General features: G+C 40.2%; 1 protein-coding gene across 5 annotated transcripts in view; it reads right to left on the bottom strand.

Annotated features, from left to right (window-relative positions):
• The window catches only part of kif21a (kinesin family member 21A), a 116,532-nt gene that overhangs the window by 10,306 nt on the left and 93,337 nt on the right, over positions 1–12,889 (bottom strand). For 3 of the 5 annotated variants that reach the window (XM_033039608.1, XM_033039607.1, XM_033039612.1), the window contains 2 exons: positions 5,595–5,714; positions 1,986–2,024 (listed from right to left, as the gene is read on the bottom strand). In XM_033039608.1, coding sequence (XP_032895499.1) covers positions 1,986–2,024; positions 5,595–5,714 — 159 coding nt within the window. The remainder of the gene's footprint in view (positions 1–1,985; positions 2,025–5,594; positions 5,715–12,889) is intronic. The other 2 variants (XM_033039611.1, XM_033039609.1) reach the window with 1 other exon arrangement.

A 12,889-nucleotide genomic window follows, 5' to 3' on the forward strand; every position in this document is an offset into this window, starting at 1 on the left:
AGTATTTTCTTGATTAATTGGCCAAATTGGCTGAGTAATGGTTAATGGAGTTTAATTTCACTAAGTGTTAGGTTTTGTAATTTGGGAATCGAATCAAAGAAGGATTTTCACTGGGAACCACAGGGCCCTTAAGGAGTTGAAGACCAGAGGGATCTGAGAGTATAAATATATGATTCCTTCAAAGTGTTTTTGCAGATAGATATGGTGGTGAAGAAGACTCTTGGTATACTAGCCATCATCATCAGGAAAATGAATATAGAAACTAGGATAGTAGTAACAAGGAATTGCAGATGCTGGTTTACAAAATTGATACAAGTTGCCGGAGTAACTCAGCGGGTCAGAAACATGAATAGGTGATGTTTCGAGCAAGGGACAGAGGGGCAGGGGGCGGAGAGAGAGAGAGAGGGAAGGGGGTGGGGTAGAGAAGGAAGGGGGGTGGTGGAGAGAGGGATGGGGGTGGGAGGAGGAGGGGGAGGAGAGGGAAAGGGGTGAGGAGAGGGAGGTGGAGAGGGGGAGGAGAGAGGGATAGGGGAGGGGAGGAGAGAGGGGAGGGGGAGAGAGGTGTGGGGAGGGGGGAGATGGGGTACCACTATGAGGTACCACCTCCAGTTTAAATTCCATTTGGAATATTTTGGAGGACCAAGAAACCAAGAACCAAGACCCTTCGTCAGACTGAATGTGGTGGAGGGGCGCGGATGAAAGCTGGAAGAGAAGAAGGCAGGACAAAACCTGGTACGTGATAGATGTATACAGGTGAGGGTGGGAGGAGGTTGTTAGGCAGATGATTGGACAAAGGCCACAGATGAAAAGACCAAAGATGTGAGATAAGGGTAGAAATGAAGCCAGCAAATTGTGATGCCAGAGGCAGGAATGAAGGGGAGGGGGATGGCAAGAAGTGGGTGTGAATCCAGGTAGCGCACAGGAAAGAGTTTTACAAAAATTGGAGAATTCAATGTTCATGCCATTAGGTTGAAAGCTACCCAAGCAGAATAAGAGATGCTCTTCCTCCAGTCGGTGTGCGACCTCACTCTGGCAATGGAGGAGACCCAGGACAGAAAGGTCAGTATGGGACTGGGAAGAGGAGATAAAATAGTTATAAACCATGAGATCCACTGGGGCTTGGTGGACTGAGTGCAGGTGTTCAGCGAAATGGTCGCCGAGTGTACGCTTGGTCTCACCAATGTAAAGGAGGCCATTATTGGAAACACTGGCTAGAGGAGATTTTGGAATGTTATATTACCGTCACACAGGACGTTGGTGAGTCCACAGTTGGAATATGCATTCAGTTTTGTGGTGAATGCCTAGAGTTATATTCCCACAATAGGGGCATCAATAAATAGAGGGTATAGGTTTGTCAGAGGGAAAAGAGTCAAAAGAAAAAGCTTCCCAACTATTTCACAAAGATGGTGGTAGGTATATGGGATGAGCTGTCAAAGGAAGTAGTTGAGGTAGACACAACAACAATATTTCAAAAGACATTTAGACAGGTACATGGATAGGAAAGGGTTAAAGGGATATGGACAAATGGGATTATCTTGGGTGGGGCACCTTGGCCAGCATGAACGATTTGGGTCAAAAGTCAACATTTGTTTTCCTTCTGTTGGTATCATTGAATAACATGCACTGCTATGTGTGACATCGCACCATTACACTTTTAGTAACAGAGGAAAAGCTTGAGCAGCTATGAATGGGAAAAGCCAACATTACTCTTCAGCAAACAAAGTATTTAAAAATATAATTAGTGCACAAAGCAAAGTAAAACTAAATTTGGCAAGCAACACCAAAAGCAGAGTAAATCATCCAAGAGAGCTACAAAACCGATTTTTTGCTCGACACAAAAACACCCAATTTGCAAAGAACCATCCACAATATTTCAGTCCTGACATAAAACCGTTAATAGCACCAGTAGCATGCAAGCTATATTAGAAGCAATGAACACAACTGTAATTATCTGTTAACTCTGAGCGACAACTTAAATGGTATACCTTTGTACCTCCGAAGGAGAGGAGTCGCTTTCATCTGACCTACAATAAAACAGTGATGGAATTGTGGAAAGGTACAAAAGAGGAGATGTCAGTAGGTTAAACTCTGCATTACTGAAAAGTAGCACTCTTTGCTACTTACATTTACTTTATTTTTGAAAACGAATCAATTCATTTTTAATTTTTAAGTGCTGCAGAGTCCAATACCAAGATCCAAGAGAAAGGAAAATAAATTAAGGGAAAGAAAAAGAGAAAGGAAATCAAGGAAAGGGACAAATACAGAGCACATCTTAAGAGGCAAAGAAAGTCACCAGTATCAGATTTCATTATAACAGAATTTCCAAAAGAAACCAATTTGATGAACTGGACATTTGAAACTATGCATTGCTTACTAATACTGGCAATTCTGCTCAGAGGGGAGGTTTTATGAAACTGCACTACACCACACTTGCTGCAGCTTTTTAATTTAATTGGGAAAAAAACAAGTCTCAAGTGACCTTTATTAATATTCCAAATGTGGCCGAACAACAACAAAACAATTTGAAAGAATGTCCTGATCTTGCTTTTTGATCTATATATTTCAGATCCTCTCTATGGTGGCAATAAACAGACTTAGCATAATAATATTAAGGAACCAAATGATAATTGATAAGGCTACTTTCCCAGGGCTGCTTGGACGATCTACAATTCAAACACCACAAAACGGGCATCTCAATTTTGCAATGGTAATGACAGTTTTTCTTTTATTTTAGTTCTTAAAGCTTTTGGATTGAAGGACAAAGCAAGGTAGATGGAGGAATTATGGCTCAGGGAGCACAGTAGAATTTGCAGAATTCTACCGTAAACAGAAAATGAATTAACTGCAGGTACATCCTCCACACCCATATCCCACTCCTCCCCCCTCATGATATATGCCTAGAGGCAAATGTTGGCCAAATATGAAAATGCTTAAAGATGTTTTACATATTCCAAGGAGACAGATAGGGCTTAATTTACTTTAATCTCCAAAAACATCACTATCCTCCATTTCACATTTGTCCTGAAACATAGGTTGAATCACCACTGTGTCAAGGCTGACATCTAATGGCAAAACTCGAAATTGCAATACAGTGGGGCTGGCAGTAACCCATTTTGCACACTAACAATACACATGTTATTCAAGTAACAATGTTAAAACGGGGAATAAAATCTAAACTGTGAAGAATACAAGATTCAAAAATATTAAATATCAAATACTTCTCATTCAGATTCAACCCGTACAAAGCAACAAAGCCCCAGAAACTATAAACTATCAGATCTTATTTACCTGAAGCCACCAGTGGTAGTAATTCACAGTGCCCTCCATAATGTTTAGGACAAAGATCCATCATTTATTTATTTGCCCCACAATTTGAGATTTGTAATAGAAAAAAAAAATCACATGTGGCTAAAGTGCACATTCTCAGATTTTATTAAAGGGTATTTTTATACATTTTGGTTTCATCATGTAGAAATTACAGCTGTGTTTATACATAGTCCCCCCCATTTCAGGGCACCATAATGTTTGGGACACATGGCTTCACAGGTGTTTGTAGTTGCTCAGGTGTATTTAAATGCCTCCTTAATGCAGGTATATGAGAGCTCTCAGCACCTAGTCTTTCCTCCAGCCTTTCCATCACCTTTGGAAACTTTTATTGCTGTTTATCAACATGAGGACCAAAGTTGTGCCAATGAAAGTCAAAGAAGCCATTATAAGACTGAGAAGCAAGAATAAAACTGTTAGAGACATCAGCCAAACCTCGGGCTTACCGAAATCAACTGTTTGGAACATCATTAAGAAGAAAGAGAACACTGGTGAACTTACTAATCGCTAAGGGACTGGCAGGCCAAGGAAGACCTCCACAGCTGATGCAGAAGAATTCTCTCTATAATAAAGAAAATGTCCCAAACACCTGTCTGACAGATCAGAAACACTCTTCAGGAGTCAGGTGTAGATTTGTCATGACCACTGTCCGCAGAAGACTTCATGAACAGAAATACAAAGGCTACATTGCAAGATGCAAACTACTGGTTAGCTGCAAAAATAGGATGGACAGGTTACAGTTTACCAAGAAGTACTTAAAAGAGCAACCACAGTTCTGGGAAAAGGTCTTGTGGACAGATGAAACTAAGATTCACATATCAGAGTGATGGCAAGGGCAAAGTATGGAGAAGAGAAGGAACTGCCCAAGATTCAAAGCGTACCACCTCATCTGTGAAATACGGTGGTGGGGGTGTTATGGCCTGGGCATGTATGGCTGCTTAAGGTACTGGCTCACTTATCTTCATTGATAATAATAATAAATACTTTATTGATCCCCTCAGAGAAACTCAGATACAACTGCTGATGGTAGTAGCATAATGAGTTTTCAAGTGTAGAGACAAGTTCAAACAAATGCCTCAAAACTCATTGGCCGGCAGTTCATTCTACAGCAAGACAATGATCCCAAGCATACTGCTAAAGCAACAAGAGTTTTTCAAAGCAAAAAAAAAGGTCAATTCTTGAGTGGCCAAGTCAATCATCCGATCTGAACCCAATTGGGCATGCCTTTTATATGCTGAAGAGAAAACTGAAGGGGACTAGACCCCAAAACATGTATACGCTAAAGATGGCTGCAATGCAGGCCTGGCAGAGCATCACCAGAGAAGACACCCAGCAACTGGTGATGTCCATGAATCGCAGACTTCAAGCAGTTATTGCATGCAAAGGATATGCAACAAAATACTAAACACGACTACTTTCATTGACATGACATTACTGTGCCCCAAACATTATGGTAACTTGAAATGGGAGACTACGTGTAAACACAGCTGTAATTTCTACATGGTGAAACCAAAATGTATAAAAATTGCCTTTATTAAAATCTGACAATGTGCACTTTAACCACATGTGATTTTTTGGATAGGTAAGTGGTTTGGAAAACTTTAGAGAAATATGAGCTAAACCCAGGCAAATGGGAGTAGCAGAGATGGGACATCTTGGTTTGCATGCACGTTGGGCCAAAGGGCCTGTTTCTGTGCTCTATGACTCTATGGCAATGAAAGGCATACAAAATAAAAGGAAATTCAGAAAGGAGTTGAGAGAAGTGGAAATCCAAATTGCATGAGCTGAAGGTATGGAGGAGGCAAGGTATTCTCACAACATTTAAGTGATATCATGAGAAGCAAATGAAACATCTAGGCATGGAAGGCTGCCGGCCAGATGCCAGAAAGCAGGGTTAGTATTTAATGTCTGGGTTGAAGAGCCCATTTCCACGCTGTTTGACGTCACAACTATAAAAACCCAAGCTTTCACGGGGCTACAACAGCATTTATATGGTACGAAAATGTTAATTACATTTCTATCAAATTGCTCTACAATAAACTCTTCAATTATTTCAGATTACTTAGAATCATATTGCAGCTCGGTATAGCATTAGAGTTCTGAGAATAAATTGGAAACAAATACAAAATATCCAAGGTTCTTGGTTGAATTGTTGTGAAGTATTAAACAACTACTACGTAACAAAATGGTCATACATTTGCAAACAGAAAAAAAAGTGAACTGTCACTAAAATGATGTACAGAATTCAGGTCCTGTATCATATTACTCACAATTTTTGTTCTTTAACCTTCAATTTCTCTCCTGCCAGGTTACCTCTGTCATACAACTTCCTCCTGGATAATGGTGAAGATTCAGATATTTTTCTTTCTGCTGCTGATGATGGTCGAGAACTAAAACAATACCAGACTTTATAAACTATAATATCATTAATTATTCGGTATAACATCCAAGTTGCAAAATTCAACAGCAATTGCCAAGTGTAAATTAACTGTGATGCTCTAGTTATATTTTAGCACCCTATCCTGCTTTTAAGATGCTTGCAAAATTATTAAAGCTTTATTTCAGACACAGGTCCATATAACACATCAAACAGTACAAAGAATTACAAAGATACATTAAAAAATTGCATATTAGCCTGAAATATATATAAGCTATTGCACCAATGCCGTCTTAGCCTAGAAGTGAATCTATAGCAGCTTTTCAGAGGGCTGACTAGGGCTTCAATTATGTGGTTCTCTGATTTGTCCAGGCGACACATAAAACTAAACATCAGCTGTCTTAAGAGTGCCTCACAGGTTGGCACTCTAGTGGACACAAACAATTGACTGGCACTATGCCACCTAGGGACACGAAGTAGCAACCTCATTGCATCATTGTATGCAACCTTAAGCCTCTGCATACTCTTGTTCTTAGACCACAATTGAGCAGTATATAACGGTGTGATGTAGGTTCTGAACAGGGAACACTTCACAGAATCAGAGCACATATAAAACTTCCCTATAAGCATGTTGGCTTGAAGATAAATTTTACAGCGCTGTCGGTAGAGGTCTTGTCATCCTTCTATGCCACCTAGGGACCGAAGTAGCAACCTCTTGCATCATTGTATGCAACCTTAAGCCTCTGCATACTCTTGTTCTTAGACCACAATTGAGCAGTATATAACGGTGTGATGTAGGTTCTGAACAGGGAACACTTCACAGAATCAGAGCACATATAAAACTTCCCTATAAGCATGTTGGCTTGAAGATAAATTTTACAGCGCTGTCGGTAGAGGTCTTTGTCATCCTTCCAGTCATCAGATATGACATGACCTAAGTATTTAATTTCCTCACACACAGCAAGAGGACTGTCTGACAAATAAAAGGTCCGAAAAATTGATTCCCTGTCCTCAGCGCTTCTAATTACCATTATGCGGCTTTTCTTAGCGTTATACTTAATGTCATAATCAAGGCCATACTGAGAGCACACCTTCAGCATCTGCTGCAGCCCAACACTATATGGACAGAGCAGGACCAGGTCATCTGCATACATCAGATGATTAACAATAGTGTTGCCCACAAGACAGCCAGTTTTTAGCCTATTTAACTGATTTGACAATTCGTCCATATAAACATTAAATAAAATAGGAGACAAAATTCCTCCTTGCCGCACTCCGCTACTAACACAGAATGGAGCAGATACAACATTGTCCCATTTAACGTAAAACGTTTGATGGGCATACCAGAACACTAAAATGAAACAAGAAAGTTGCATAAGAAAATTAAATAATAATTATCTTTGGGGCATGTCTCTTTGCGTCTTCAATAGGCTATTAGTGGACTTTATCACAATTTATATTCCAAGTTTAAAAAATCGTGTTACGGAAACTTAAATTTTTTTTACCTTCGATTTGGTTCCAAGTCAAAATCTGCACTGGATGCTCCAAAGATTGGGGATCATTTCTGTATATTTATTCTATAAACCAGCTTCTTGGACCTACAATATCACATAGATGCCCTCTACTCATCATCACCATGATCTGCCTCTCAAAACAGCAGAATGTCGAGAGCAACCATCATAAAGCCAGAGTTAATTATTGCAGTAATACATGCAAGAAGCTCTGCATAATTTAAGCCAAATGCAGTAAGACTCCAATAGAAAAGAATGCGACTGGAAACATAATAGCTAAAATAGCTAATTTATAAGACACAAGGAACAAATGCTCTATTCCATGGCATCATCTAAATTTAGCTTTCATATTAATTTCACAATCTACTTGGCTACATTTATTACAACGCAGAACAGGTAATGCAACTTTCTGTAAACAATCAAGAGAGAACCAATTATTAATCAATATATTCATTGAAACCTATCAGGATCCCACTCCAGCCGTTCCGTCTTCTCTTGCCTCGCTCCTGCTTAGCTGAAGGTACAAACGTTTGAAAGCGCACACCACTAGACTCAGGAACAGCTTCTCCTCTGTTATGAAGCTCCTCAACGGACCTTCCATAATCTAGGATATTGTCCAATTCATCTCTACCCTATTGTGAACATTGGACATTGTTGATTGATGTGCTACAATGCTGCGAACTATATTCTACACTCTGTTTCTTCCCCATTTGCTCCATCTATTGTGCTTGAGTTTGCCTTGGTTGTATTTCTATATGGCATATCTGAATGGTTTGGATAGCATGCAAGATAAAGCTTTTCACTCTACCTCGGTACATGTGACAATAATAAACTTAAACCTAAAAGGATGCATGATTACACCATCTTCATTTCAAAATTAAACAGGAAATAATAACAAGAAATGCTACAAAAATTAAATTAGGCTTCAATAGCAGGAACAAGTCTAATCAAGTTTCCAAATCAATTTCATGAAAATTAACTTACACCATTGACATATGACCAACATTAATTATATTTAAAATTGAATTTTAAAGCTAAATATACACTTTTATGCTAGATTGTGACCAATTACTCATACATTTGTTTTACTACATAAATGATTAAAAAGACTGGATTTATTGGGTTTTGATAAAATATGATACTCCTGCAGTTAGAAAAAACACTGAACTAGACACACTAGTTGTTTTTACACTTAGAATAATAAAGCAAATTTTTTTTTTTTTGCAGCAGCACAAAAAAATCCAACTTTTATACCAATAAGGTAAAGCACTGGACATTCTCTTGCTCAAACTTTTTTCACTAATTACAACCTTGCAAGAAACTCCAAGTTGTACAATAATCTACAATCTGATTTTCCTCAATACCCCAACACCCTTTTATTGTTCTGGCAATGTTAACAAATACATAATAAAAAACTAAAATGGATCGTCAATTATCTCTAATCATTCATCTGATAGCAAAATGCACACAAGAAATTGGTTTGTGGAAGATAGAACCACATTTGAATTGCTTCTTAATCTTACTTAAAAAAAATTAGCAGTCAAAAACTAAAGAGTAAAAGGGATCAGTTAGAAAAGATTAGGAATTAGGGATGAAGATGCACTTGATGAGAAAACCTAATTGGCATAACTTTTCACATCCTAAAATAGTGCTACCTTCTTGCTAATTAATCAATTGGATTTTTTTGATCAGTTACAGTTCAAATTGACTTAAGTGTCTTGGATGGATGCAGCGGTAGAGTTGCTGCCTTCCAGTATCAGAGACCTGGGTTCAATCCTGACTCCAGGGCCGTCTGTATGGAGTTTGTACATTCTCCCTATTAACGCGTGGGTTTTCTCCAGGTATTCCAGATTCCACCCACATTCTAAAGACGTGCAGGTTGGTAGGTTAATTGGCTTCAGTAAATTGATCTCAGTGATAGAAATAATGTACGGGAGATGATTGGTCAGCGCAGACTTGGTCGGCTGAAGGGCCCGATTCCATACTGTATCTCTAAACTAAACTAAGTGTCAGGCACCCCAAAATGATACAGGAACTGGACCAGGTTAAATATATTCCAGAGCAGGGTAGCAAATATTATTCACTAAATCACTTATGAACCCTGTAATCTACCACAAACAAAAAATGGAAAAAGGTAGACAATGAGGTAGGGCAAGTAAGTCACAAGAGTCATGGGAATAATTGGGAGAGTATTAAAATAATCAGGTACAATATAATAATTGAAAAAGATGGAACAGAAAGACGGCAAAAATTCTTTAAGGTAAGCTGACTAGACTGTTAACGAGATTGGGGATCCCCTCTCTCGCCATCCCTCCCCCATCCGCGTTCTCAGAGCAGTCTGACTGTCCCCCTCATTAAATTTTACAATGTATGTCTCGTTGTCCCTTCCCCGAGATTACAATTATCTCCTTTTTCCTTGAAATTCAGCCCCTTTGATCTCTCGTTTTCACACCTTACGTTTTCACATCTCGCTTCCCTCTCCCCTGACTCTGTCTGAAGGAACTCAACCCGAAATGTCACCCACTCCTTCTATCCAGAGATGCTGCCTGTCCCGCTGAGTTACTCCAGCATTTTGTGTCTATCTTGGAGATGAAAGTTGTATGTATTCGGAATTGGTTTATTCATAGAAGACAGATAGTTGTGGTGGAAGGAAGATATTCTAGCTGGTGGTCTGTGACGAGTGGAGTCCAGGTAAGTTTAGTTTATTGTCACGTGTACATGCTTTTGTTGCGTGCTAACCAGTCAGCAGAAAGACAATACACGATTACAATCGAGCGGGGACCTGTGCAAGGACCTGTCGCTTTAGATATATATAAATGACCTGGATGTAAATGTAGACGGCTTGGTGAGTCAGTTTGCTGATGACGGCAAAATTGGATGAGTTGCAGACGGTGAATAAAGCTTCCAAGAGATACAGCGGGATATGGATCAACTGCAAAACTGGGCGGGGAAATGGCAGATGGAGTTTATCCCGAGCAAATGTGAGGTGTTGCACTTTGGGAGGTTGAATGCAAGAACATATGCAATTAATGGAAAGACCCTTAACAGTATTAATGTGCAGAGGATTCTTGGAGTTCAAGTTAATAGCTCACTGAAGATGGTAGCACAAGCAAATAGGGTGGAAAAGAAGGTGTATGTTATGCTTGCCTTCACTGCTAGGAACATTGAGAACAAGAGTCAGGAAGTCATGATGCAGCTCTGTAGGACTTTGGTTTGTACGCATTTGGAGTATTGCATACAGTTCTGGTCACCCCATTACAGGAAAGATGTGGAGGCTTTTAGAGGGTGCAGAGGTGGTTTACCAGAATACTGCATGGTTTAGAGTGCTTCAGCTACAGGGAGAGGTTGGATAGACTGGATTGTTTTCTTTGGAACTTCGGTGGTTGAAGGGAGACTTGATGGAAGTACAATAAACCCTTGTTTATAACGGACCATGCAGGGGGATGGGAGTATTGATGTCTATTATTGCTGATTGTCTGCTATAACCGAGTAAGGTATTATCATTGTATGCAGTTAAACTGCAAATGCTGGTTAATACACAGTGCTGGAGTAACTCAGCAGGTCAGGCAGCATCTCTGGAGAACATGAAGTGGTGACATTGGGACCCTTCTTCAGACTGATTCGGTCTGCTGAGTTACTCCAGTACTTTGTGTCGTTTCATCTTAAAACTAGGTGCCGATGCCGCTGGTCACCACCAGCGAGCCCCGCTTCACTGTTGATGAGGCTCATGTTCTAGCCTCCTAAAGGACATGTTTTCTTTAGGCTACAACTTACAGGATGCACTTGGCCACCGGTGGGCTCACTCCCCATCACCTGCTGCTTTGTCCTCACCCCCTCCGCCTCCTCACCCCCTACAGTCACTGACATCTTCCAAGGTAAGTATGTCAGCGTCTCCGGGGGAGGAGGAGGAGGCAGCGGTGAAGGGGGTGGACAGAGTGACGGGAGAAGGGAGAGGTGGCCAGTGAGGAGAGAGCAGCAGAGTGGACAAAGCAACGGGAAAAGGAGGAGGCAGTGGGGGAAGAAGTGTACAAATCGATGGCCAACAGAAAACAGCTGTAGCTGATGGGAGGGAGCCCCACGATGACTGAACACATCCTGTCGGTAGCAGTAGCCTGAATAAAGAGCCGCCCCCAGCAGCTACAACATGAGCAGCAACAACAGTCGCGTCAACTGGACCGTGTGGTGGCTGAAGGAGGGCTTGCTGATGCACTTTGCAAGCCGGGGTAGCGTCGGCAGGTCTGTCTGTTATAACCAAAATCCATTATTAAGGGGTCCGCTAAAATGACTGGTTACAATATATAAACTTATGAGAGGCAGTCAGACATTTTTTCCCCAGGATGGAAATGCCCATCCAACATTAGAGGACATCGCTATAAGGTGAGAGGCGGAAAGTTTAATGGAGATGTGAGGGGCAAATTTTCTATTTTACATAGAGTAATGGGGGCCGGGAACACATTGCCAGGGGTGGTGGTGGAGGCAGATATGATAGGCATGTGATAATGCTCTTAGATAGGCACTTGGAAGTGCAGGGAATAGAGGGATACGGATCATGCATAAGCAAATAAGATCAGTTTAATTTGTCCGGCACAGACATTGCAGTCAAAGGACAAGTTCCTGTTCTGTACTGCTCTAATTTAGTTTATTTTTGTCACTTGTACCGTGATACAATGAAAAAAAGTGTTTCTATGTTGGCAAACAACTGGAAAAAGTGCAGCAGGAAAGAGATTAAACACGAGATGTTTAAATAGATTATGATGGCTCAACTTGGGTTCAATCCTGACCTCGGGAGCTGTCTTTGTGGAATTTGGACGTTTTCCCTGTGACCGCGTAGTTTTCCTCCAGATACTTCCATATTCCAAAAACATGCGAGTTTGTAAATTAATTGGTATTTGTCAAATTGCCCCTCGTGTGTAGGGAATGGATGAAAAAGTGGGATAACATAGAACTGGGTGAATTGGGTGAATGGTCAGCATTGACTCGTTGGGCAGAAAGGCCCATTTCCATACTGTATATCTAAACTAAATAATGAATGGGGCACAAGCATAGCTTTATTACTGCTAACATTGATTTCATTCTTAAATGAGTAAAGCAATTCAAAAAGACCAGCTAAGAGACAAAGGATATCTCTACAGATATTGGTAAAAAAGTGGATTTCCATCCATACAGTTCCAATTCTAAGGTTTGAACAATTTTGAAAAACAACTTTATGTCCTAATCTTTGTGTTTAGCCCAAATGAATGCATAAAGGATAAGGGCAAATAAAATGAAAATAAAACCAAAACTAATGCAAGATGAAAGGATACCAAAATGCCATAGAAATCCACGTTTTTTTCATGTAAAGGTGCATCGAGATAATGGGCAAGAGGAAAAAGAGTACTGTACATTTTCATTGGGGAGTTCAAGTGTGATTAAAGCACCTGATTTTGGGTGGGTTGGGGTGGGGGGAGGCAATGTATAAAAATGTCTTCCAATATTTTGGAGCAAACATTCTTATCTCAAACTAGCTTTACTCAACTTCAACAGGAAAGGGCAATGTCAGTTATTTGCCTTAATATTTTTCATTGGATATAAATTAATGTGCTGCCAGATTTCATACTCAATGATTACATTTATTGTAATGTTCAAAGGGAATTTTGGATAAGTTCAAACTCTCAGAATCTCAAATTTTAGAGTTGTG

This window comes from Amblyraja radiata, chromosome 21, assembly GCF_010909765.2.
Source record: "Amblyraja radiata isolate CabotCenter1 chromosome 21, sAmbRad1.1.pri, whole genome shotgun sequence".
In the NCBI taxonomy this organism is placed as follows: domain Eukaryota; kingdom Metazoa; phylum Chordata; class Chondrichthyes; order Rajiformes; family Rajidae; genus Amblyraja; species Amblyraja radiata.